Source organism: Aphelocoma coerulescens (genome assembly GCF_041296385.1).
Source record: "Aphelocoma coerulescens isolate FSJ_1873_10779 chromosome Z unlocalized genomic scaffold, UR_Acoe_1.0 ChrZ, whole genome shotgun sequence".
NCBI lineage: Eukaryota > Metazoa > Chordata > Aves > Passeriformes > Corvidae > Aphelocoma > Aphelocoma coerulescens.
This window is the reverse complement of record NW_027184085.1, coordinates 33,833,527-33,860,075: the sequence shown is the minus strand read 5'-3', so window position 1 is coordinate 33,860,075 and position 26,549 is coordinate 33,833,527. Positions and strand designations below refer to the sequence as shown.

General features: G+C 37.3%; 1 protein-coding gene across 7 annotated transcripts in view; it reads right to left on the bottom strand.

Annotated features, from left to right (window-relative positions):
• DENND4C (DENN domain containing 4C) overlaps positions 1-26,549 on the bottom strand; it is an 81,322-nt gene that overhangs the window by 7,620 nt on the left and 47,153 nt on the right. For 3 of the 7 annotated variants that reach the window (XM_069002386.1, XM_069002387.1, XM_069002388.1), the window contains 19 exons: positions 25,522-25,740; positions 24,401-24,546; positions 23,267-23,302; positions 22,902-23,032; positions 21,942-22,074; positions 21,274-21,480; positions 20,471-20,599; positions 19,595-19,739; positions 19,116-19,262; positions 16,804-16,932; positions 15,858-15,998; positions 13,415-14,562; positions 11,684-11,864; positions 9,983-10,092; positions 7,065-7,240; positions 5,553-5,735; positions 3,849-4,038; positions 2,643-2,888; positions 1,181-1,298 (listed from right to left, as the gene is read on the bottom strand). In XM_069002386.1, the coding sequence (XP_068858487.1) occupies positions 1,181-1,298; positions 2,643-2,888; positions 3,849-4,038; positions 5,553-5,735; positions 7,065-7,240; positions 9,983-10,092; positions 11,684-11,864; positions 13,415-14,562; positions 15,858-15,998; positions 16,804-16,932; positions 19,116-19,262; positions 19,595-19,739; positions 20,471-20,599; positions 21,274-21,480; positions 21,942-22,074; positions 22,902-23,032; positions 23,267-23,302; positions 24,401-24,546; positions 25,522-25,740 (3,915 nt within the window). The remainder of the gene's footprint in view (positions 1-1,180; positions 1,299-2,642; positions 2,889-3,848; positions 4,039-5,552; positions 5,736-7,064; positions 7,241-9,982; positions 10,093-11,683; positions 11,865-13,414; positions 14,563-15,857; positions 15,999-16,803; positions 16,933-19,115; positions 19,263-19,594; positions 19,740-20,470; positions 20,600-21,273; positions 21,481-21,941; positions 22,075-22,901; positions 23,033-23,266; positions 23,303-24,400; positions 24,547-25,521; positions 25,741-26,549) is intronic. The other 4 variants (XM_069002389.1, XM_069002393.1, XM_069002390.1 and 1 more) reach the window with 3 other exon arrangements.

Genomic DNA, 26,549 nt, shown 5'->3' with positions numbered 1-26,549 from the left:
TTGGGATACATATTGAAATAGATAATGCACAGCTGAATCAAACAAGAAAGAAGATGATCAAGACATTTACCATCATGATTTGTTACTTAAAATGCCACATTCAGAATAACACCGAACTAGTATTTTCTGGAAAACAGTGACTCATGAGGGAATAGTAAGTCCATGTACTGGCAAAGAAGTAAGTTTACAGACTAGGCAGTGAGTACATGGTGTGTAAATGAATTGCAGACCAAGCCTAGTAATCTTCACCACACCAACATGACGTTTTCATAAAATTGACATATGATGCTTCACAAATGTAATTTCTTGTTTTCAAAATACCTTCTGACACTGCTATATGACCTGTCTACAAAGCTACTACTTTTCCTCCACATCTAAAACAGGCCTTTTGCTTCTTTGTTACACAAATATATATATTTATGCATCTTCATGCATGGCTAGATGATTTGGGGATGCTTTCCATCTATTATGGTTACATCAATATGCTTTGTAGAATCTGAGGGAAATACCACGTTGTTTGTTGCGCTTGAATGTAATTTTCTGATCAGTGTTGTTATTTTTAGGACATTTTTCAACAAACCCTTTTTAATTACTTAGAACCAAAACTAGCACACTACACAGTTTTTTGCAGTTTTTAAAAGTTAAAACAGGGACTTAGAAGTTTAGGTCAACAAAGGTTTTTTGATGATCAGAAGTAAGGAAATCCTTAAGTTCTTATAACCAATCTGCCTGTTTTTATGCTAGACAAGGCTTTCTTTGATCTTACTTTGTGACAGTCAAGAGAGGTGCCAAATGTACCTATTAATGGGACTTGTGATGTTTTGTTCATTTACAGAAGCACAAGATACCTTTTTGTAATACAGCCTTCTTGTACATGCCTGCAGAGCTACTACCAGACAATGCAGCAAAACATTCAAAACAAGTGAGGCTTATTTAGCACCACATCTAGAGCAATCAGCAATTCCTCCCCCCAAAGTGTATGACATATGATGAATGGATTAAACTTATTTTCACAACTAACTATGTGAACTATGTGAAGTACTTAAGGGATTGCAGATGCTCCACACACTAAAAAAATACTGCAAATTGATGGGCTGTGTACACATCAGCCACTATAAAACAATAGTTTCTTTCCATAGTCTCTGCTCCCTCTGCTTTCTGTAGCATTTGTTTCACTTACTGAGATTTCTCCAAGATATATACAGGGGCTCCCCTGGCTCTTGGTGGAGATTGATATTGTCCCATAGAAGATGGATGTACACTAGCTTGCTATCTTGAGCAAGAGATGTCAAAGGAAGCTAAAACACATGAGGAAAGAGAAAAAGTTTTAAAAACACCAGTACAGTGTTACATTATTTAAAAACCATGTTCTTTTACTAATTTTGCAGACAAAGAAGGTTTACTCTATTTAACTTGAATCTAGTAAAGAGGAACAGATGATATCTTCTACAGTAAACTGCACTCAACCAGAGCAGTTACAAGTACTGCAACACTTAATTACCTTTTAAAATCTATCCTAATGTATGAAGACCATTTAATTTTGCACAGGCATCTGAAGAAAATATTTATGAGTATATATCTGGGAATATTTTTTGTGCCCCAAATACTGTATTTGATTTGTACTACTTATACCATACCATACCGCAGTATTTTCTGACCTGATGAACATTTTGGTATGCATGTCTATATGTCGGCCTTCCCAAAAAGCACAAAGAATCTTCATATGTATGCAAATATTATTTATTTCCATAAAAAATATATGAAAGTCAAAACAACAGTTATGTTATTTTATAAAATTAAGTGCCCCTAGAATCACTAATACAGTAAGAATTACCAGGCAAGAAAAATTTACCACTTAGTGTGCCTATTTAAATAGTAATTACATGGTATTATGTCCCATCCTGCTGTTTTCCCTCTTAATGCATTGTGGTTTTCCAGGATGCTATAGATTTCATTAGTATTGTCTTCAAGTACATTTCTTGCAAAATTTTTCTCAGTTCTAGGTGGGTGTTTTTTTGAAAATTGAGGGAAAGAATTTTGAAGCTTGTATAAGTAGATAGAAAAATAATAGCTCTTTTTTTGCATGCATCAGGTACAAATACGTATTTAATTTTGTGTTTGTACCTACACATAAAAATCATATCGTTTTCAATCTACTCCTTTAAATTAGAAACACAAAGTACTCAAAAAATAGATCTGTTCTACATTCTTTTGTTCTAGTCATGTAGTACTGAAACAAAGTGGAGTCTGAATAGCAAAACCGATTATTGGAAGAGAACAAAAAATACTGTTCATTAACTTTAAAGATTATAAACTCAAGTATGTAACTCACTCTGTGTGTATTGCAGTATATTACAGATTTGAGTTCTTCGCAGACACATCCTCTTTCCTTTCTTCCTATTCATCAATGAATCTTACTCTCTGGCTTTTTAAAAGAGACCATCTTGACTAGAATTTGAAGATTGTTTTCACACATCTCCCTTCAAGAATCCTTGTGGAAAACAAACCTACCTACTTGTATTATAAAAACCCAGTAACTTATATTCAGCTATTCAGGAATTACCTACCCAGTATTTTTGAACCAAGCTCTGCAGCTTAACTCACGGTAATACCTGCCGTTCTAACACGAGGAAGCCACTTACCTGCACGCCATCATTGCAGTGCTCAGATGTCAGAATGAGTCCAGGTAAGTTGCTAGGCAGATCCAACCGTTGGAAATACCAGACTAGGTTCCAGAAGATTATGGGGTGTTGATTGATAAATTTGGATGTATGAATTACTTGCTCTCCCTCATTCTCCAACAGTGATTCAAGCTCCTTATGCAGTACCAAAGGGCTCAAATAGGGTACAGATACAGGGGCAGGGTTAGGTCGTTTTATTAAAGGATCCTAAAAATGCACAAAAAAAAAGTTTTGGTTTTTTGGTTTTCTTTGTTTGGGTTTTTTGTTTGGTTGGTTTTTGTTTGTTTGTTTGGTGTGGGTTTTGTTTGGGTTGTTTTTGTTTTTTACTAAATCAAAGAAGGTTTTTCTTCCGGAAGTACTTTTCAGGATTACTTGCCCTGGAAACCTTCATTGCAGTTTCTTTTGACGTTTGGAAGAAGCCTCTGGTACTACTGAACACACAATAACTTTAACAGCATTGGCAGTTTTGACTGTTAGGGATTTCTTAATTTTAAAGATCAATCACTAGGCTTTCTATTATATGAACAAGAAAAATATGCTCATTTGTTAGAACTTGTTCCTGATTGTGCAGTTTCAAGCTATCTAAGCTGGTAGCCAGTACCAAGCCTGCAGCAATGGAAATTGAAGAGAAATGTCAGTAATTATATCAGCTGTGGAACTGAATCGTAAGATCTCATGTTAAGGCAGCTTCTGGAAAATAACAAGCACCAAGAGAGAGGACTTATTTTCACAAATAAGGTAAGAGGCTCAATACTGCCTCTTACCTTTTCCCATCCACTCAACAGGTAAGACTAACAGAACATACAGGAGGAGTGTAAGGAAGTGCACAGAAATTGAACAAACTTTCATTCTTGCAACATGTTGCGCTATTGTGTTTAGTCTGCTGTAGGAGTTGTTTTACTACTGAACTTCCAGTTTTAGAAAGACAAAGACTAGCTTCATTATCTTAGAATATTTCAAATCAAGCAGATCTGTTCATACAAAGTACTGTAAAAGCAATTTTAGATAAACTGAACTAAGACTTTTTCAGTTATAAGTAGGTGAAAATATGCTTGGCCATTCCCATTCCCCAAATGGACAAGAAAGCTAGTAGTAGAATATTATTAAGTTCATTAATTAAGTCTTCAATATTTTTCTCTCAACTGAATGTGCAGCTTCTAGACTTACCACAGCTTCCTGCAAACTATTTGGAAGACTAACTGTTGAAATGCCATGAGACGGTCTCTGGGAAAGATCAATGTTTTGCAGTGGACCTCCAACACTGTGGCTCCGAGTCAAGGACACTCCCCTTTTTGGTGGACTATTGGCATGTGTCTCCATGGCTGTGGGATCTGCAGTCTGTTCTTCTGCCACATCGCTGTGTGAATTTTAGAAGAAAATGTGCTGATATAAAACTATTCAGCATTTCTATGGCAACAGGAAGGAAGCAGAGAAAGGCTGCCAAGTAAAGATTCCAAACCAATTTTCTCTATTAATAAGAAGAAATGGTATTTTCCTAGTTAGCTCCATTGTTTAGGGAACACAGAACAAATTGCCTCTCAGACAAAAAACATCCTTCCAGAAAAGCAGCTGGGTGTAACTTAAGATATGAATCTGAAAGCACTGTAGTTCTGTACAGATACCACTGCTCTGGTACAGCTTTACCTTGCTTAGAAAAACAGCAATCTACAGTTTTGCCAATCTATGAAATTATCTTCCTTTCACTATGCTCATCTTTACTTCCTCTTCCCTTTATTTTCTAAGTGTCATGAACAGAACAACAGTATAACAGAAAGCAATTTAAAAATTGCATGCCAAAATAATAATAAAAGAATTCTGTCAAACTCATCCAGCAAGCTAATTTAAGTAAACTCAGGCTTGCCAGATTTAACACACACAACCAAGCCATTTGCAGATCTGGGAATATTCATTTTGTGCTCCTTACAATTATAATGGATGAAACTACAACTTCAACTAGAATACAGAAGAACAAAGAGAAACAGAAAGTGTCTGCTTCCGTATAATCTGCAGAGAGAAAAGAGATTATTTACAGGTGACTTTCAGTCCTAAATTTTTCTTTAGTTAAAAATATTGTCATCAAAATTAAGATGTTAACATAAGCAATACCACCTTTAATTTTTAGTGTATTAAGACTAACTACTATTGCATTGATTTAAGCTCTAGTTGTCTGACACAGGCATTAGCTCATTACTCTCAGGCACTAATACTTCAGAACTTCAAATGGAATAATGATTTAAAAAACCCCAAACAATTACAACAAAATGTAAGCAATCCCAGCAAAAAGGTCACAATTCATAGCAGCATTATTTCAATTATTCCCTTGTACAAAATGACACCTTCCTCTTAGTGCTTTTTTCCCTCAAAGTATTTCAAAAGTGGTATTGTTTTTCTGAGTTTTACACAGGTTTTGTTTGTCATAGAACACAAGCTCAGCACAAGTCTTGAGTGCTCCCAGAACTTTCTCTCAAAGTGTTCCAGCAAATGGACATAATTTTTTTCCCGTAATGCAGTGTCCTTCTTTTTAAATCATACATACAAGGAAAGGAGAAGCAATGCTTGAATTTCTGTGCGAGTTTAAAAGGTGATGGGGTTTTAACCACACTGAGTAGAGGTTTTACTAATTGATTAAGAGCAGATGGACATGAAGTTTTATTTCTATAGCTGTATCTCTAGAACCTACTCACTTGTAGAATGAGTTTACTTCAAACTGATAAAAGCATGCTTAAAACATGCAAAAAGAGTGAGAGGAAAGAGATGATCCTCAAGTTACAAGTGTATTTCACCACATTTGGTATAAAAGCCAGCCTTACCCTTTTAAGTGTGGAAGTACCGATGCATTTCTGACAGAACTAACAATCCTGTTTTACCTACCCCTGCTCAGCTGCAGAGCTGGTTTCTTCAGCTATGGTGTGGCTGGACTGCAGGTGATCTGAAAAACTGATCAAGTCAGCAACAGCTGGACTGGTCAACAGTTTCTGCTCCAGGGGATCCGTGGTTAATGGAAGAGTACCACTCTGTAAACTATCTCCTGAGGTACTTTGCTTCAGGAAAAAGCTAGTTACATGAATGGGAGGGAGAAAAATACAAAGGTAAAGATATAGAATCATAAAGTTATTCTTTTCTACATTTAATTTTCAAAAGTAGCAAAAAAAGGAGACAGCATTAAAAAGCTTGACAACAGGACATAAACTTCATCCTACTCTCACCCCTGCAACTTACACAGGCAGAGTAAATTAACACATAACAAGATTTGATCTGCAAAAAGACATCCTACACTGGACATAAATCATTACAAGCAACCTTAGTTTGTCATGGTTCCAAATCAGCAACAGCTGACATCACTGAAAATGGTTGCTACTGTAATGTGACATTACAGACTGCACAATCATATACCACTATAAGCACAGGACAACACAAATGGGTCTTGCTTTGCTAAGTCTCTTAAGTACACACTCTACAGTTAATACAGATGTTAAATTTCTGCATTAGAGAACACTAGTGGAATCTCTGTTTCACAGCAATAACCACTACAGTGAGAACTGGAACTTAAAATTAATTTCCATTTTCCACAGTGCAGCTAATAGAGGTTAAAAACAGTAAGTAGAGAAGCTTAAACTGGAGAAACAATAAGGTGGAGCATATGGAACTAAAAGCTGCTAGCAAATTTGATCTGGGAAAAATTCTTTGCTGACAGATTTAAAAACCTCTTCATATGCTTTTATAAAGTTTAAGGTCCATAGGCTTTGTTTTAACATCAAAACAAAACAGACTTACACATTCTGTACAGTTATGCTTACAAAGAAAATAGGAAACAAAATAGTGATAAAAAGGCAACGGGTTCTTCAGGTTTTGGCTGTTTTACAATGCAACTCAAGAGTTTACATGACTTATAATTTCCTTCAGTACAATCACGACCATCGAATAGGCAGCGACATTCTTGCGTACATCTAGACAGGGAGAGATATCTGTAGAAGTGGCTGCTCCTGTCAACCTTAACAAGCACCTTTTCCCATGAGAAAGTACATAGCAAAAGATCATCCTCAGCCATAAATACCTATGTAAGAATGCTTCAATAAAGCGGCTCAGAACACAACTGTGTGGGTTGTGGGAGAGCGTACGAGATAGAAGAGCAAGAAACACCTGCTTTGACATTTATTCATGTGATTGGTTAGTCTCCTAATCGCCAGCTGCATAGTTTGATCCTAAACTTGTGCACCAAAAAGACATATAAATACTGCTGTGTGCTTAATAAAGCAATTCTGTCGACTTAGAACATGGTCCGTGTTTTTTCCAATCGCTACAATATCTAAGATCCTCTTGGGAATAAATAAAACTATGCACAGGTACGAAGGCAGAAACAGAGTATCTATAAAATGCACTGACCTTGCAGAGCCACGAAGGTCTTTAAATTCAACATTAAGGAAAGGTAGGAAGGTACTTTTACAGAAAGGGCATGTAGTGTTCAAGTTTGAATCATCTGCTGTCCACCCAGCCATAATTTCTTCATCATAAACCAAAGCATCACAAGCTCTACATTGTGAGCAGCTTGACATCAAGACCTAGAACAGCAGAGAACTAATACTATCAGGACTCTTTTACAATTGTTTTTTACAGTCTTAGTACCCATAGAAGTTTAACATGTATCAGAAGACCAATGGGGAGAAATGAGTTCACCACTTCTTTCTCACCATACTCAGAATTATCTCATCCACATTAACTTTTACCTATGAAATAAAGATATTAGTAATTTATTTTTGACATGGAAGAAGCATTACCCCTAAAAGGCTACCAATTTAGCATTTGCAATTTTTTGCTTCTATGAAAACTTCAGCATACACAAATTGTTTTGAATTGTATAAGTAAATGCATGTCTACTTATCCAAAAAGGAAAAAAAAATCCCACAAAACCAATCAAACACAAAAGAAACCTTTATAATAGTGTGGTGTGTAGACTCTGGCTGGATGCCAGGTGCTCACCAAAGCCACTCTGTCAATCTCCCTCTTTAAGCAAATAGGGGAAGAAACATGTGACAAAAGGCTTGTGAGTCACACACAATAGGGACAAGGAGATCACTCAGCAATCACTGTCACAGGCAAAACAGACTCGACTAGGGGAAATTAATTTAATTTACTCCCAAGTAAAAGTTCAAGTAGGGTAATGAGAATTAACCCCCAAATTTTAAAACACCTTCCCCCCTACCCCTCCCTTTTTCCCACGCTTGACCTTAATTTCTGACTTCTCCACTTCCTTCCCTGAAATGGCACATGGGAATAGGAAATGGGGATTGTGGTCAACTCATCCCATGTTTTTCTGACACTCCTTCCTCCTCACATTCTTCCCCTGCTTCAGCGTGGGGTCCCTCCCACAGGAGACAGTCCTGTACTAACTTCTCCATCACAAGCCCTTTGGCTTCAGTTCCTCACTAGCTGCTCTAGTATGGGTCTCCTGCAGGATCACCAGTCCTGCCAGAAAACCAGCCTGGGCTCCTCTCCCCACCGGGTCATAGCTCCTGCCAGGAGCACTGGCTCCCATCTACCAGGTTAGCCTCCTTTGGGCATCCACCTGCTCTAGCATGGCGTAGATGGCTGCTGGCACACAGCTGCTTCACCATGGCCCTCACCACAGGCTGCAGGGGAATCTCTGCTGTGGTACCTGGAGAACCTCCTGTCCCTCCTTCTGCACTGACCTGGGTATCTGCAGAGGTGTTTCTGTCACGTGTTCTCACTCCTCTCCTGCAGCTGCTGTTGCACAGCATTCTTTTCCCCTTCTCAAATACACTATCCCCGCATTGCTGCCACTGTCACTGACTGGCCTTGGCCAGTGGTGGCTCCATCCTGGAAGTGGCTGGCATTGGCTCTGTTGGACATGGGGGATAGTTCTGGCAGCTTCTCAGAGAAGCCACCCCTGTAACCCCTCTGCTACCAAATCCTTGCCATGCAAACCCAGTATAAGTGGAAAACCAGAAATTTGGGTCTTTACCTAACAGAAGTCTCACCACTAAACTAGATAGGGAACTGGAGAAAAGATGGCAAAATTAATCCTCTACTATCTGAAGAATGGACTATACACCTTGCACCTCTTACTTCATTGTTTCACTCACGTGGGAGAAAAACCCAAAAAAACAGCATCAAACACAGCTTCTAATAAATTTGAGAGCTAATATAATTTAGATATTTGCCCAATAACATTTTTATTTTATGATGCTATGCCCTTTATATAATGCAGTGCAGAAGCTTCACAAGCCTAGATGTCCATAAAATCAAACATAAATGAAAACGACATAGGACCTAGCAAGGTAACACTGCAGCTGAAAGAAAAGCGACCAAGGCAAACACAGTGACCATTGCCTACATATCTGAAATCTGAAAACATCTACAGGTAATAACTGAAACTGGGAAGCATACTAAAACATTATTTCACTAGTTTTGGCTGGGATAGAGTTAATTTTCTTGTTAGTATTCCTTATAGTCCTGTGTTTCAAACTGGTAACCAGCTTCATGTTAACTGATAACACTCCAGTGTTTTAGTTATTGCTGCACAGAGCTTTATACATCATCATGGATTTCTTTTCATTATGTGTCTAACCCAGCCAGGAGGCTGTGAGAGGACACAGCCAGGACAGCTGACTACAGCTGACCAAAATGATACTGTGTGACCAAAATCATACATGAAACATCATGCTCAGAGGCAAAACTGTGTGTTTTTCCAAGGCAGCTCTTCCTTGAGGTGTCAGGGTTCTGACTGATCTCTCCATTACTAATTTTTTGGTTGTGTCTCTCTCTTTTCTATTTTTTTTTCCCCAACTCAGTCATTAAATTGTCTTTATCTCAACCCTCAAGCTTTTTTCTTCTGCGCTTTCAATTCTCTCTCCCATTGAGAGGGGAGTAAGCAAATACCTGTGTGAGGGCTTTGCTGCTGGCTGTGGTCAACTCATCACTATCATCATCATTATTTAACAGTGATAAATAATTATTTAGTAACACAATTTTCATAAGGAAAAAAAATCTAAAACCTCACAAAAGATCCTGTTTCATCTCTAACTTCTCTTTCCCTTCAAGTCTTGACCCTTCCCTCAATATTTTTTTCTCTCTATATATGAGGGATGCATAAAAGTATTTAAGACACTCTTTTTTTTTAAAGCTGCTGTTGCACTCTAACCTACAAGTATTAAGCATCTCTGCAGTAGAAACAAGGAAAAAATTGTTTTGAAGAAACCAGCCACAATGCAACTAAACAGGTAATTAATGCATACAGTAATATTGACTAATTATAGCTTTCATTTATTTGTTTATTATCTTACCTCCATTGCATAGTTCTGGAAAATGCTGGATAAACTAGTATTATGCGAAGAGCTGTGCTCTGATTTCTCAGAATCTAGAACTTTCATACTTTTTGGGAATGAAACTTCACCTGCACAAAAAGAGTCATTTGAGTTTTGTATTCAAACAAAGAATGATTAATCCATCCCCAAAGAAAACAACTGCTGTTCAACCAAGGCAAGAAAATTGTACCAAAAGATCTCCAAAGATACATGTATCTGTAACTCACTGACATTATAATTACAATATAGATAAATATAATATTTGTGATTAACATTCAAGGTTATTTTTCTAACACAATGTATCACAGATTAGTAAAAGAAAAACACAAAAAATAGACTGGCAGACAGCAGTAAGATTGCTCAATGTATGTTGACCAACTCTAAAAGGTTAGTCATGACTTCTTGAAAAATACATCCATATATAAATAGCAAACATAAGGACAGCACCAGGTGAGGTGTACGATACCAAAAATGCTATTACTGTGCTTAGTTTTCCCTGATTAACACTGCACTGAACCAAAGATTCTTTCTTTGGTAATGCTAGGTTTTATGGTTATGAGTCTCATCCAGGAAAGGGGAAAAGAAGTTGGAATATATTCACCAGAAGAAAATGGTTGGAATCACTCTTAGAAGGAAAAATTATCAGAATTATTTTTTACAAGCCCAAAGTTTTCTATTCAAAAAAATCACCACCAGTATCCCCTCATCATAAAGAAGGCTCCTCTGTTTTTTCAGTTCAAGATTATGTTTGTGAACAAATTTGACATGCGTTGTTGGCTGCCCCTCTTTACAGTTAGTTCTTATAACCCTCCTAACTAACTGGAACTAGAAGATATCTAAGATATCCTGTCAAGATTTTGGGAGACAGGGCCATCCAGTATGCAAGACAGTTCCTCCTCTCTTGATGCAGATGGCTTCACAATATCTGCATCACTGAAATACTGCATTGCATAGAGACCTAAACCAAACCCACAGCTGGCTCAAAACCACATATTTTTTCTCAAAATAAGAATCAAATCTGAACTGAAAATTATTAGATTTATTTAATCCAGTTTTACATCTGGCAGGGGAGGGACGGACATTTTGCTATAGGTTTACAGTCATCGATTATTTACCATGTACATCCAAGTATGTATCCAACGCCTCCTATTCCATGGTAAAGATGAAGAACCTGTATTGTGTACTGCTTTAGGTTTTTTGTGCACATGGAACTAAGGGGTTGTTCTGTTGGTTTGGTTTTGGCTGGTTTGCTTCTTTCCTCCCTCAAATGATCTGTCTCTGTTAGTTATGCAACTATCTGCAGTTCTCAAACTGCTCAGCTTTTCTGTATTAATATTTCACTATTAATATTTTCAGGGTCTTATGACTTTACATGAATGAGCAGGTGTTCCTTGCTATAACTAGTTAGTAATCTTCCTATCACATACACAGAAAGTATTTTTGTGGTTAAACTCCTGCATATTTATACATTCAATGAAGAGAGAAGTATTAGCTACTTGCTACTGCAAGAGAAGAGTATAGAATGGAAATAAAAATTTGCTTGTAATTCTCTTAAGGGCTTGAAATAATTTCACATTATCATAGCTTCCACTGTTTTGAGTGATTTCACATACAGCAGTTTTCCCTGTTTGTTGTATTATAATCCAGTTATCAGGGGAAAACAAAACCAATTAATCTCACCTGCACTGCAATGCAGTCTTCCTACATCTCCACCGCTGCTGCTACTGCCAAGACTAGTAGTGCTTTGTGCAAGCTCATTTGTAAGCAGGCCTGAGACTCCAGTTCTTGACAACAAATTATCTCCTAAAATATTATCTTCAAAACCAACAGGGAAGTTACAGTCTGGTCTATGGCTTTCTTCCTTTAATGCAAGAAGAAAAAAGTAGTATTTTTGAGTACTTCCACATCCATTATTTGGCTTCCATTTTTATCCTAAAGAATAAATAATTAAACTACCAGATTAAGATAAATCCTGATGTAAAAAAAATTATTAGCTGTAAGATAAATCCATGTAGCCTCAAAAAGTGCAGATACTGAACAAAGCAGGAGGATATTGAAAAATTGACAAACGGAGTGACAAAACAACAGGGATATAAATTTCTTCATTACAAGAGAAACATGAAAAATCATGCAGAACTGTGATTCATCAGACATTACACAAAATGAAGTAACTACCACAAAAAAGGTTCAAGTTAAAGTCTTATTCTCAGAATTGGAGACAGGAAGGAAACATACCAGCTGAAATGATGCAGAATAACTCAGTCACCAAAACACAAGAGGCAACAAAGTACAATAATTACAATATTAAAAAAAAGGTAAGTTAAATAAATAAAATAGGAGAGAATGAAAGGATGCTTGAAGAAAAGTAAAGTAAGTCACATCCTTGGAATTATGTGCCATTAAGCAAAATTCTATGCAACAGATCAGTCTAATAGAAACACACAGAAGAAACACAGATCATAGGAAAAAATCTCAGGAAAGAAAACAAGGTAGTGAAATTTCATTGTCACAGGTAACATCTGGTTTAAAAAAAAAAGAATTTTTATTTATTTATTTATTTAGTATTAGAGACCCTATTAATAACATCAGTTAAATTTGTTTCACATAGAAATGAAGTTAGAGCTATCTTCCCCTTTTCCACCTTTTATGAAGGCTGGGCACTGAAAGGAGAATTTGAGAAAAGCAACAAGAAGCTATCTTAACAGCCTAAAGAGGAGAGACAAAAGATCCTTAAAACCAAACACCATATTGACAGATTAACTGGGTCAAGCAGAGGCGTTTCTAACTGCGAAAACTGTGTTTGAAGGCACAACAACAAGACACATAGAAAAGAGGAAGTTACAATATTCATCCCTCTATATGCTCTTTCATTCTTGTCATTGTAGTCTGAAGTTTTACTCTGAAAAAGACTCTGCTAGTCACAGAAGAACCATAACGTTTAGTTTCCAAATTCCTGACAAGTAAATTTACTAGAGCTCAGGCTGCACCTTATTACTTTCAACTTTAATCCTCACCAACCTGACCTCCTGGGTTTGTAATTTATTTTCACAGCCTAGTTTTCTGTAGTAAGACAAGAAAGTATGGCATCACTTAAGGTGACATAAATTGGTACTTACTAGGGTTTCTTGGTTCAGTTTCTTTACATATAAATAAAAACATAAATAATTAAATGGGGGCAATGTTGAGAACAAAAAGCTAAAACTTACTGCATCAAGACCATCTAATTTGCTTTGTTTGAAAAGCATTTTTTTTTAATAGTAAGCATAAAACCCACAGATAAAGTGTAATTTTTATTAGCTAATAAAAGTCAATACTTAATAAAAAACACCACCTAGAGAAGCAATGTTCTGGACCTAGAAGTTACCCCTCTAACTTTCTGGCCCCAAACTTTTCATATTGAAAAACACTTACCTCATCATCTGAGTAACTATAAGCTGACGTTACAACTCCCCACATCTTACTGGCCACATTGGCAGCCTGCTTCATGCCTGATTTGAAAACATCCATTTTTGGTCCAGACAGTATATTGTCCAACTTCAGATTGGATAAAGTTGTTACAACAGTTCCCAATGAGCTATGTGGAGAAGAACGACCCAGTCCTGTCAAAGATGAAGACCGCTCCTTTTGAACTTGTGGATGGGTTTGTTGCTTTGATCGTCCAGTGAACGTTTTGGATCTGGAGACAGAAGGACTTCTCCGATTTTCGTAACACTTGGGGGATGGCAGGATGGGATTCAAAGGCAGGCTTGACCTCCTTTCTTGGGAGCGACTAAGTATACCAGAAGCTTCTGGTTCCTTATCCAGCTTGTGCAGTTCCATGCTGGGAAACTTACTACCCAATGGGTTCTTCAAATTCATATAGCTCTCTATTTCATCTGCCAAATTTCGTGCTGCAACTGGTGACACCAACTTTTCCCCAGGTTCTGGATAACCTGGTTGCGTGCTGTCAGTAGCTAGCAAAGACAATGGGTCCAAGCCTACTTCAACATCTTCCCTTTCGATAGGCTTAACCACTCCATAAAAGCTATTTCTTTTAGCAGTTGCATCTTTGGCTTCTGGTTTCAGGTTTTCAGACTCAGCTGACTGTTCATGATTCATGTCTTCCACAGTGGTCATGTTTCCATCTCTTCCATTCTCAAGATGCTCCTGCCCTTCCCCAGGTTCTTCCAGCACTGGTAAAGACCTATGCTCTAGGTCCCAATCATTCTCAGTCACACAACTCCAAGTGCCACTGATGTCAGAAACCTGATGGTCAGGGATATTTTCAAAGCTGTGGGATTTATTCATATGACAGGGTGAAGTTTTGGCTCCAGACAAAGCTGCTGTTAGGATCTTGGCATCTGCTCCCATCATTATTGCTATTTCTTTAGAATGCAAGTCCAAGCTGCCTTTTTTCAGCAGCATTCCAGCTCTGCTTTCACTGCTGAAACTGCAGCTTCTCTCTGAAAACAGTTTTTGCCTCTTCTGTCTTTTTTCACTTGTTTTCTTAGGAGAAACATCACCAAAGACTACATCTTCGACCAAATCCTGAGTTATGAACAGTGGACTAGAAACTGTTTCTAAAAGAGAAAATGCATTAATAATATGGTATCCACAGCCACCAAAAATGTTTATTTCCTGAAATCATGTGAAATCACTTTAATCTCCTTACATAGAGAAGAGTACCACAGTCCCAAGATATCCATTAAGAAGTTACACTAGCATTAACACATTATTTCAATGGATGCAAAGGCATGCTACAGATCAAAAGCCATCTACTCTTTGGAGTCAAAGCTGTGTATGGCTCCTACCTCCTTTCCCTGTGCCAACACCCAGAGAGTGGGTATTACATCCATGAATTAAAGGGAACTACAATTCTAAGTAAAAACTGCTCTGGTTGGTTTTGGGTTTTTTTCCCCCCAAGAGCTATATCCACAGATTTAAACATCAAACTCCATAGCTCTTTCTGGTTCTGAAAAAAACTATCACGTGTGTCTGTCCAATACAGATGCATTATTTCACTTATGACACAGCCTTATATTTAGAAAATCCTAATTAAGTGTAGCATGTGGAAGATACAAACTAATCTTACAAATATTCCTATTTCCTCAGGGTAATTGGAAATATGTACTGCCTAGATAGCTGTGTTAGCTAGGTAAAAATCTCTGTAACTACGGAAATTCTACTATATTAGGACCTCAAGAGAAGATCTGTTGTACCATATCCGCCTGCTGGAGAATGTTTGAATCTCACATCAATGCTGCTTGTTGGCTAGCCACCAGTTCTCGTAATTGTCAAAAATGTTCCAAGCAACTTCTTACCTGAGACTCAACTCTTTGCTATTAAGGTATACTGAAGTTGGGCTACTTTGTCTTAGTAAAGGACAGACACAAAGGCAGAAAAAAAATTCATCCCACGATTTGGCTTTTATATATCCATAAATCTTCCTCATCACAAATCTTGAGGTAAGCAAATAAATTTTGTACAGCACAAAGACAACACACATTATTCCTGCATTATAGATTGGCAATGTAAGCTGCAGGAATAGAGACTTGTCCAAGATGAGCAAGACTTAGATGACAAAATCAAGAGTGGAGACACTATTTCTCTATGTTTTCTGGTATATTACTGAAACACTCTGAGTGCAGGGCAAGGAAAATCTTTATTTCAATCTATGGAACAGTGATTTTCAACCTTAGAATCCAGAAGTTCCTTCTATGCCATCTGCACAGGATAATGGTGGAAAGCAAACATTGTGAGAGACATCTGCACCTTGAACAGAAGATCTGTTTCTTTTCGTAACATGAAACGGATGGCAAAACACTACAGCACAAGATCAGGACTTCAGCAAGCTCTGTTTCACCCAGTGACTCACCACCACTGCTCTTCCTTCCACTGCTATCAAAAATGCCAGATGGAACTTTCACAATACTGTTACCCCAAGCAGGTGGATCAGCTGGACTTGGAGTTTCTGAATTCAGCTGTTGCTTTTCATAAGATTTTTCTGTAGAAACCTCTGCAAGAAAGAGAATGTGAACATTAGTAAATTCACCTTAGTAATTTCATTTGCACTGGTATGTAAAATACAAACTCCAACTGTCCCCTTACATATAACAAACTAAAGGATCAGTCCTACTAGGTACTGAGCATTTCCTGGAAGTAATACCCAGAGAGGTTACAGTTGCCAGCATTATGCAGAGAGTGCTTAGCTGTTCACAGGGTTATAGCGTTTGCCAATTTCTCCCCATGGTATTTTTTTCAACTAACCAAAGCAGAGTAGGAACAGTAGTTCACAGATTTTTATGCAGGGCAATTTGTTTACAGAGAGCTTTAGAAGCCCTAACTCACACAAAAGATCTCATAACCTAGATATGAAACAAATTCAGTAATGAAAACAACAAAATACAGAAAAATTAAGGGCAAAATCTGAACAAAGACAGGAGACGACCATAAGGCTGTCTACAGCTGGGAAGAGTTCGTAAGAAAAAGTAGTGCCTTTTATTAGGTCAACAAGTACAGCTAAAAGAATTGTCAAGATTTCAAACAGATAAATGAGAGAAATGGAATGTAAGTTACTGTGTACTCCAGCATATGTCCAATTTTTCCTTCTATATTAAGTTAATGTAATAAAAGGCTATTTCTACCTATATGCATTCCACTGCTATAATTTAGGGCACCGAAGTAGTATAACTATATGAAATCTGTTGTATTCTGAGCCTGGCAACATTATTAATTCAATACATTGGGCATTTGTGGTAGTCTAATGCATGAAACACATTTATTACCAAAAGCCTTCACCAATGTAAACATGCATACTTAACCTCCTATTAAGTCCTCAGTGTTAGAAGAAATATCTTTCTCTACTTGTGTTTCAGTTGCAGGAAGACTATGCACATCATCTCTCAAAAGTTCATCCTTGGATCTGTAACCCTGGTCTGACTGACCACCTGCTTGAAGAAATACAAACACATGCTTCAAGTTCGTTTCTCCTTCCTGAATTTGTGCTTCAATAAGAAAATAAAGGATCTGAAATTTATTTGTTTCACATGCTGTTTCTCCAAAAAAGTTCATAGTAAGATCTTGAAAATGTCTAATTGGTGGAAAGATCTACTCAGTGATGATAATGCCAGAGATAATTAGGCTATTCCAATCCAAATTTACTTTTCTAATTATATTAAATACCAGCTATTCCCCTAGAAACACTCTGGTGACTACTTTTAATGCACTGTATCTGCTTTCATTCCTTTCCTATCACATGAAATATTTAACTGCTGGGTAAGCTAAATTCTCAAATGCATCAACAAAAGAAATTCAGACAAGCACAGCCATAACTGAGCAAACTTCTAACAGTGAATTCAGCCCTAAAAAAAAAACCCTGTACTATAAACTGTGCTGTATCTTTGTGCTGTATGCCAAAGTAAAAATTGTAATAGAAAAAAAAGTAAAACTGTAAACATTTTTTAAACGTTTGTTTCTCTGCTATACCAGTTAAACTTGCCAGCTGTAACTCGCTAAAAAAAAAGTTTACAGTAATCCAAAAAGTTTGTCGTATGAAACAATCCAGAAAGTCTCTTTTCTCTGTTATTTTTATCTGAAGTGCTGCTGTATGTGCAAAAAGACAAAAATACTATACGGACATATTTCTCAGCAACATGCTAAACAGAATTGTTTATATACTTCAGAGTTCCTTTTAGCACACATTACTGTACCAAAAAAGATCAAAGTGTAAATTACTGAGTGTGAAAGGTGTTAGGAAATGCCATAAAACTTGGGTGACAGGCATAATTCATCTACCGTACATATCAGTGCTATTTATTTTACCAACAAATAACAAATATGTAAAAAAGAATTAAAAATTTAGTGGCCATCAATTAACACATTTGGCTACTGTACTGAAAACTTTTTATATAGAAAATTAAGTTCTGACATTCTTTGGTGCTTATTTTCTCTCTATCATAGTTTCAATAAAGTTAGTAATCCCTGCCTTGAGCAGAAGTGAAAATACCCTATCAATAAATGGGTGAATTACCTGCAGGAGTAACATTCAAGGGTAGAAATAATGCACACGTGCATCCAAGGCTTCACACCATAAGTCTGCACCGCACACCGTGATAGCCAAGGATAAATGCGGCACCCAAGAGACAGCAAAGAGCAAAAAGCAGAGCAACAAAGAGCAGAGAGAAGGGAAGTTCAGTAATCTAGGCAGACATATCAGATGAAGCACAGGAATCAGACTCAAAGTTCTCTTTACAGAAGGGCTCAAGATATTAAAAACATGAAGAGTGCAAGAATCATTTTGTACATTAAGTTTTGAAATACACACAGAAAGGAAGTTTAGTTGAGACTGCACAGGTAGGATGTGATCAGTACTAAAGCAGATACAAAGAACCATGCATTTTGTCTTGCTATCTCAAATTATTAACTTCCTGTGCACTCTTTTTACTTCAGTTTGTCTCGAGGAGTGCACACTATGTTTAACGTGAAGTTTTTCTCCAGCTTATCACTTGCCTTTCCATTTCCACAGTGTCTCCTAAAAACTGTGTGACAAGGTTCTGATAATGCCTGTATTTATTTCAAACTTTAGCAACTACTATTAACACACTTGAATATGGCCTTTAAAAGCATGGTTTACTATAACCTAACATAACATACTAATTCCATGAATGCTAATTAGACCTTTCTGGGATATCATCAAGGAGAAACATCTTTAAGTGTTACTTTCAAATCACCTCACCAACTATCACTCCTTTCCTTTCATGGGAAGATTTTACTGACACAGACTATTACTTCTATGAATAAATGACAACATGCAAAAATTAAACAGCCTCATATGTCAGAGGCTTCAAACCTTTTCTGAAGGTTAACACAAAAAGCAGGGTACATGAGACCACAGCAAAACATTTCTTTTAATGTAAGAGTATTTCTACTATGGTCCATTCTAAACTAAAGCATGATGTGCAGTAAAGGAGGAATGTTCAACAATAGTGTAATTTTTTTTCTACACAATTTAACTCCACACTTCTCTACAGCCTCAAGAAGGGAAAGCAGTAGTCGTGGTGGGGAAACCAACAGGAGACTAGAAAATTTAGCCTTATGGGGAACTGTTAGTAGTAAACCCAGCAGAATCTAGTACCTGTGCTAGAGTGATTATCAACGGAATCAAGCCTGACTAAGTCACTGACGAAGAGGGTGTGCTCCCCACTGTTAGCATCATTAGAACTATCCACGCTACCATGGCTCACCATGTCCCCATCACTTCCACCCGTGGGACTCCGCAGAGCTAAAGACATGAATGAGAGCTGGTTAGTAAGAGAGGACTTAATTGTTCAGGTTTTTTAACAAATCTAACCTCTTCAGACAATAGTAAATACTTCTGCTGGCACATATAAAATAGGAGTATGAAATTCTGGCAACAGAAATCAGACAATTAATTCTTCAGTATGCAAAAGACATTCTAATCCTGTTACAAGCATCAAGTTGGCAAATGCCAATTTTTATACATTTAAGGACAGATTTTCCACTTTCAAAAGCTACAGTGTTAGCTGCAATCCCTCAGAAAGCATGTCATGCTCCTGTTGACCAGAAATAAATCAATTTCAACTAACTTATTACCTGGTATCACAGGCACTCGTGGGCTCTGCGTTGATTTCTTTAAGCACTGCCTAAACTGCGCTGCGCCACGAACTACATTTCGTACCTTTGTCCACAGGAATATGCCACTGCGGTTACTGCTAGGCCAAGAAGACTCTAAAACAGCCTGCAGAAAGAGACATTTTTGCAATAACAAAAACAGTAAGGAAGTTACATTAAAAAACACAGTACAGCAAGAAGCTTCTTTTCTCCCCTCATCAAAAAAAAAAAAGCATTTACTGTCAACCATGTGAAGTAGGACAAATACTCGAAATTTTATGAGCCCTTCCCTTTTATTCCACAGGTCAGTACACAACAGCTGAGTAAAAGCAAACAATGGATCAAGATTTCTTTAACTAAACAAGGTGGGTTTTGTTCTTATTTATATATTTTCATTGCAACAGAAGACCATAGTAGCACCTCTTTTCTTTTTCCTTTTTATTGTTTACCATGAAGTTTCATCAGGATATTCCAGAAACTTGGAAGCAAGGAAAAGAGGGAGAGGCTACTTCAACTAGCCTAATTCCAGCCTTCATCCATCTTGGATCTTGCTATCTTAAATAATACACCTTAGAATAGATTTATTTGACATGGAAGCCCTAGATGGTTCCAAAATTTGCAAAGGGCAACAGTTTAAATCTATATTTCAATAGAATTTTTGGCTAGCCAAACAGCACGGGAATGTAAATTTAACAATGTAAAACCATATAATGTAGATTCAGTCATTCTGTAAGCATGCCCAAAAGGATTGCTTGACCAAGAGAATCAGCAAATCCAAGTGAAGAGCTGCAAGAAACAACTTAAAAACATGCTACTGGACATTGGGAGTGACAACTGCAAAACACACTGGTGCCTTACCTTATTGTAATAACCATAGGTTATGGCATTTGGCTGTATTCCAGCATTTTTCATTTCAAAAAGGACTCTCACAGCCTGAACAGGCTGACCCCACAGTCCACAGAGCTGCATTACTACTCTGTAACAGACCTGACAAGATACAGAAACACATAAATGGACCAAGGACAAGAATTTTGAAACATCTTAAGCTCTTTTCTGATTTCCAACTTTTACACACGTAAAAGGGAAAGTCGCATGAGAACAACTACTTAGTCCATAACGTGCCACAGCCAGAAGAGGGAGCAAAAATTAAACAGGAAATCACAGAACCTGAAATAACATCAGCAGTCACATTGTTGAGCATGCCAATTTTCTTTTTCCATTCAGCTCCTCTATTTGAGAAATAAAGGAGATAAGGCCCCCATGTGAAAAGCAGCATAATTTGCTGTTGCGTGCCTGTGGATACTACTGAAAGAATAGTATGCTGCACACAAACCCATTAGCCCTTTAGTGCAGTAAGGCTCCAAGGCATTAATTAAAAGTGCATTTAAAAACCAGGGATATTCAAGAACTTCCTTCTGGAAGGCATCTGTGAGATGACTAGCAACACTGAGTTGGAGTACTTGACCCAGCAGATGCTATGCTGGGGATGAAAAAGGTAATTTCCAGTTGCCATAGTTAAGCAGACTTGAGATGATTCTAAGGTGGCTTTAACACAGGTCAAACCATAAGTACACTTAACCTGGTGGTGTCAGGAAACACACTGTACTTGCACCTTGTCTTCTATCTCACATTCATGGCAACTTTTTTTGATTTGCACTTGCCTCATCTAGTGGTTCCACATCCGTTTTCCTCATTTTAATCAGAACATCATATGCCTGTTGCAGTGCTTTGTCCTTGGGATGTGCAACCCTGACATAGGCTGGTAGACAAATAAACCATAGGCTGTAACTATGACTGAAGAGACACTTAGCCCACTGGGAAGGGCTGACATAATACTTCTTGGCTAATTTATGGGCTGTTTTTATCTCCTGTAAGGGTGAAACAAAAAATAAAAGCAGATAAAAGATATAATATCTTGAATCTAGAAATCTAACTCAGATACTGGCTTCTTAAGAGTAAGAATTTAATAACAATAGACACACATTCAACTGAAGATCCCTTTTTACCGCCCTCTTATTAAGACTCTCTGCAAGCAAAAACTAGCATCAGGATCAAGCTTTTTTTCCCCCGCACTAAAGCATTAATTCTAATTTATTTTTTTGTTACAGTCTAAAGCTTAAAGATGCATTTGACAAAAAACTGTAATCTCAGATGCTAATTTTTTAATCTCTTCTGTTTCTTTTACTTGTAAGTGTTCATTCTCAATAATTACAGAGACCAAACCTCTAACAACATTAACTTATAGTATAAACAGGAAGTGGCAGTTCTATCAAGAAAGTTTGTTTCTTTCAGTGATCACACAGTGATTACTCAGTGAGACTCATCTGACCTGCTTTGTCCTCTTTGCCATGAGTGCTGGACTATTTGAAATGCTGCTTCCAGCTGGGTGTCTACTGAAGGAGAGCTTGAGCTCCTGTGGCCTGTCAAAGAGCTTGAAATCTAGTCGCGGGAAGTTCTTATAGCTATATAGATGATTTAAAAAAACAGAAAATAAAAGCTTTTCACATACCTGCTCATAGCAGGAAAGCCATACAAAGACAACTGGCATGGAAAAAAAATGACAAACAGGAGAATAAAGAACCAGGAGAAAAAAAGAGAAGACAGCAAGATCCTTTTAGTCTTATTCACAAAGACACCACAAGAAGATGCCTTGGACATTAAACCTCCAAAGACGATGGAAATAAGAACCAGACTGCTAACAATGTCATGAAGGTCAGGGGAGCACAGATGATGATTAACAAGAACAACAGCAAAAAATAGAACCCTCATGATCTCCAAGAGAGACAGGAAGAAAAAAATCATATCCAGAGTGTCTGAAACTCCACACTTCCTGCACAGGGCTGAAAAAGACTGAATGCAAGAAATCTGAAAAGTGGAGTGCATGTTTTGTTCTTTTGGTTCATTGCCTGCAGATCAGTAGTACTGGGTAGATTCATAACCCCTTCATCATTCCCAACATGGAACAACGTGCACTGCACTTGCTACAAAATACACACAAATGGCTCAAACAGGAAGAAGGACACTGAATACATGCAGAAAAGTATTACCATATAGTTGGCAAGAAGTTATTGAAAAATTAATACCATAATCCAAATTCCCTCACACATACACACCCAAACCGCTGACTTCCAGAGCTTCAGAAACTTACCAGAATCTGGGCAGTTCACATCTTTCTGTGAGTTCGTCTGAACACTGTATTAAGGCAAGTCCTGCACCAGCATGGAACATCTGCCCTGCTAAACACCATAAGCACTCTATGTTTCACTCCATGTGCCTGTTTAACTTGTACCTGTATTTCGGCACTCGGTCCTGTCCATCATCAGCAGGTGGTTCTGGTGGCATTATGAACACTGTGTGTTCACTTTTTTGTGATTCATCAAGCTCAATCAAGCGTACATCTTCGACAGAATCTACATCAACCTGAAAACAGAGTTTGTACACTAAATACTGAGTTTGGTTTTGTAACAAAGTGTCCTTTTTAACTTCAATTATGTTAGAATATGTAAAAATATATTTAATATGTGCTGCATTTGATTGGATATATATTATATAAATAATACTTGTTCTAATTACTCAAATATCAAGTCCACAGCCTTATCTTTCCATTTTTATTTCATGATCAGATATTCTTAAACATTTTCAAGAGCAAAGTACCTTCTCTCCTTTTTCCGTTCCTTTATCGGGAAAGAGCTGGGAAAAGAAAAAAAAAATTAGGAGTTTCTTCTCAACTCAAAACCAAAATCCTAAATAATTCTATTAAAGCTGTGTCACTTCCTGAAATATTAAAGAAGAAACAGCAATTTTCCATATTACTGTAGAAGCAATTAAGCTCTTTTTCAAATGCTTCAGTAAAGAATTCAGTAATCAGCATGCTTTCAATCTGCTCACATTATCTACTAAATAGAAAATCCTAAATCTATCGAAGGAAAAGTGCTTTCATTTAGTTTAGTTGAGAGAAACTAGTATTTTGCAGGTATTTCCAATATGACAACCTGCAGTAATAACAAATTATTAACAAAGTATTCTCTAGATGCATACCCCACATTTAGCAGGGAAAAGGAAAGGCAAATGAACTTTTATCCATTTACAAATGTTAATTTGATTAGAATCAATACTGAATCAAAGACTCAGTCTATAAGAAGCTATTATTAGAATGTTCTGCCCAGAAAGAATCATATATATGCCTTAAAAAATAAATACAGTTCTCTAGTTCCTAGCTTTTATATTGTGAACCTGTAATTTTAAAGATGAAGCTATAAACTCCATAACCTATCTAGATCAGAACCATACTGATGTGACTTCATTAAAAAAAAAAAAAAAGAATGGGATACAGCAATCTTTCTCCTATAACATGCGTGTAATGAAAGGGGAACTTAACCACATAAACCAGTTCTGACCCCATCTTAAGCACTAGGCGTATTTTAAGTTGAAATTGCGAAAAACAACAACACAGATGCCCACTGGTAGTAATTCCTCATTGGAGGGAGGATAGTTAACATTTAATGAGAAAACACAAATAGTATTTTGCTGAAGTGTCAGCTACTGGTAATTCTCACATTATCTTATAGATTGAAATCCTAGAGGCCTTTAATTAAAATTTCATCCAACACAGAAATTATGACCATGCAAGAAGATGAAGAAAAGAAAAAGAGTCAGCAATAACCACCAAGAATTCCAATCCCTTTGAACACTTCTTACGGAAGTTATGTGCCTTCTCAACTAAATGACAGTAAAGTAACACAAAATAGAGAGAAAAATATTATTTAGTAGTACTACTACATTTCTCACCTTTTCTATGCAGTCATCAAAAAATGCCAAGCCAGTATCCTTGTCACTCACGAAACTGCACTCTTCAATAAAGCGGCTGAATATCTGTGTTTTGGTGAGATGCGTGTAGAACTTTGTATAGGCACGGTCTCTGCTTTTTAAAAATCCTGGTTATAAAAGGGAACATACAACTAAATACCAGTTAAAAGTTCCATAAGAAATGAACACATGAAGTGTCAACATAAATTACGTAAGGTGCTAATACATAAAGTATTTGCTTTATCAGTAACAACAACTACTTATATCTACTTGCATTTGGAAGATTAAAATAATAGCATTTTTAGTAGCTATTTTTTTTAACATAGCTAACAATCCTCAGCAATCAATAACACCCATGTAATCCCTTCTCACTGTGTTGATTCATTGTGCAAGAAAAAGATGACTTTGTACAAAAGCATCCAACAGCTAAAACAATACTAAAATAAAATAAAAAATAAAAATTACATTATTCTAAAAGAAGGTGACGGGCCTGATAAAATTGAAAACTAAAAATCTCTTCTCAAATCTCTCATCCACTAATTAAAAAAAAAAAATCAACAACCCCCAAAAAGAAACAAAACCCAAAACACTACCACATAAAAAAACCCTGTGACATTCTATGTGGTGTTCAACTCATGAACAGATCTGAATAGTTAACAGTGATGAAGGAAGTGATATTTGCTGACTATTGTTTATTGCTTTACTGTTTTTCTGACCTCTGCCCCATTCTCCACAATGTTTCCATTTATATCAACACCATTACTTCACTCCTTGTTACTGGGCTTTTAGCATTTTTGCTTCATACAAATTGAGAAATATTTTTTCGTTCCCAAGAGATGCCCTTGTAGAATATGCCATGATGAGAGGGCATCATGCTACTAAAAAAAAGCTTTCTCTAATACAAAGCTAGTGCAAACCTGCAGTTCCATGTGCATGTATCTGTGTTCCAATCAACTTTGAACAGCTGAACTTTAGACAATTGCCATTTTAAATACTGCCAAGAACTCTACAACCAAAGGGAACTTTGACCTTTTAAAGTCATGCAGCTCTTCAGCTCTAAAGCTGTAACAGTGCTGTCAGTAGCTTGTTTGCACCACCCTCACCTTGATGATCAAACAAGGAATCGGCAGCAGTTGCTTTATTTGAAGGTGCCTGTGTGATTGGCTTGAGGAATGTTCTGTAACCCTTCAAAATAGATGCCATGAAACGGAGAAATGCTTCCTGGATCTCCATCTCAAGTTCTATCATCTTCTTCTGCCAGGAAAAATCTGCTTCTATAGGAGTCATTTCCACTGCAGAGCCTTCTTGAGTTTTCCTGTGAACTATCAATGAGCAACACATACAATTCTTTAATAAAAATTCAGTGCATTCAAAATCTTTTTCTACTTGTCCATATGCATAAGTGATAAGCACTAGAAATCTTGTGATTATTTTCCAATTGAATTGGCTGATATAAAAGGCAGGTTACCTCAAAAGCATATTTTTCTAACTCATGCAGCAGTCTATGACATAAAACAAGGACGTCAGCTCACTTAACGTTACTTCATACTCAACTGAATATAGTCTTTCAACAATAAATCAACACAAACACAAAGCATCACGTGTGGTGGTTTCTTCCACTCCCTGCCCCAACCCAGCTCCTTTTGGGCTGCTGTACAACCTCCAGTCTCCTCAAGCATTCCCTTTAGGCCTTGGCCTTGATTAATGGCTCCGGAGCAGTTAAGATCCCCTTGAGCTTATCAGAAACAATGGCTGTTCTGAGGAACTGCTGCTGTCTAAAGAACATTTCTTGCCTAATGGATGGCCTTGGAACACTATTTGCCTAAATCACAGCTTGAACAGAACGAGTGTAACGACTTTTAAGGAAAATTCCAGTAGTTTCCAGTCTATAGGATGAAGAATGACAGACGACTGGAGATAATCATCTTGTGACACTATGAAGATTAGTCCTAAGCCAGGCCCTCTGAGCTCCCTGGGGCAGCTGTGACTGCACCAGCACCTCCTCCTCAGTGGGACCTCTTGGAGCCCACCAGCCCTCCAGTTTGCAATACTCTTGAGGACCATTGCTGAAACCTGCTGACAGGGTCTGGGCTGTCAGTACCAGTACCCCCCAGTACCACCCAATCCTCAA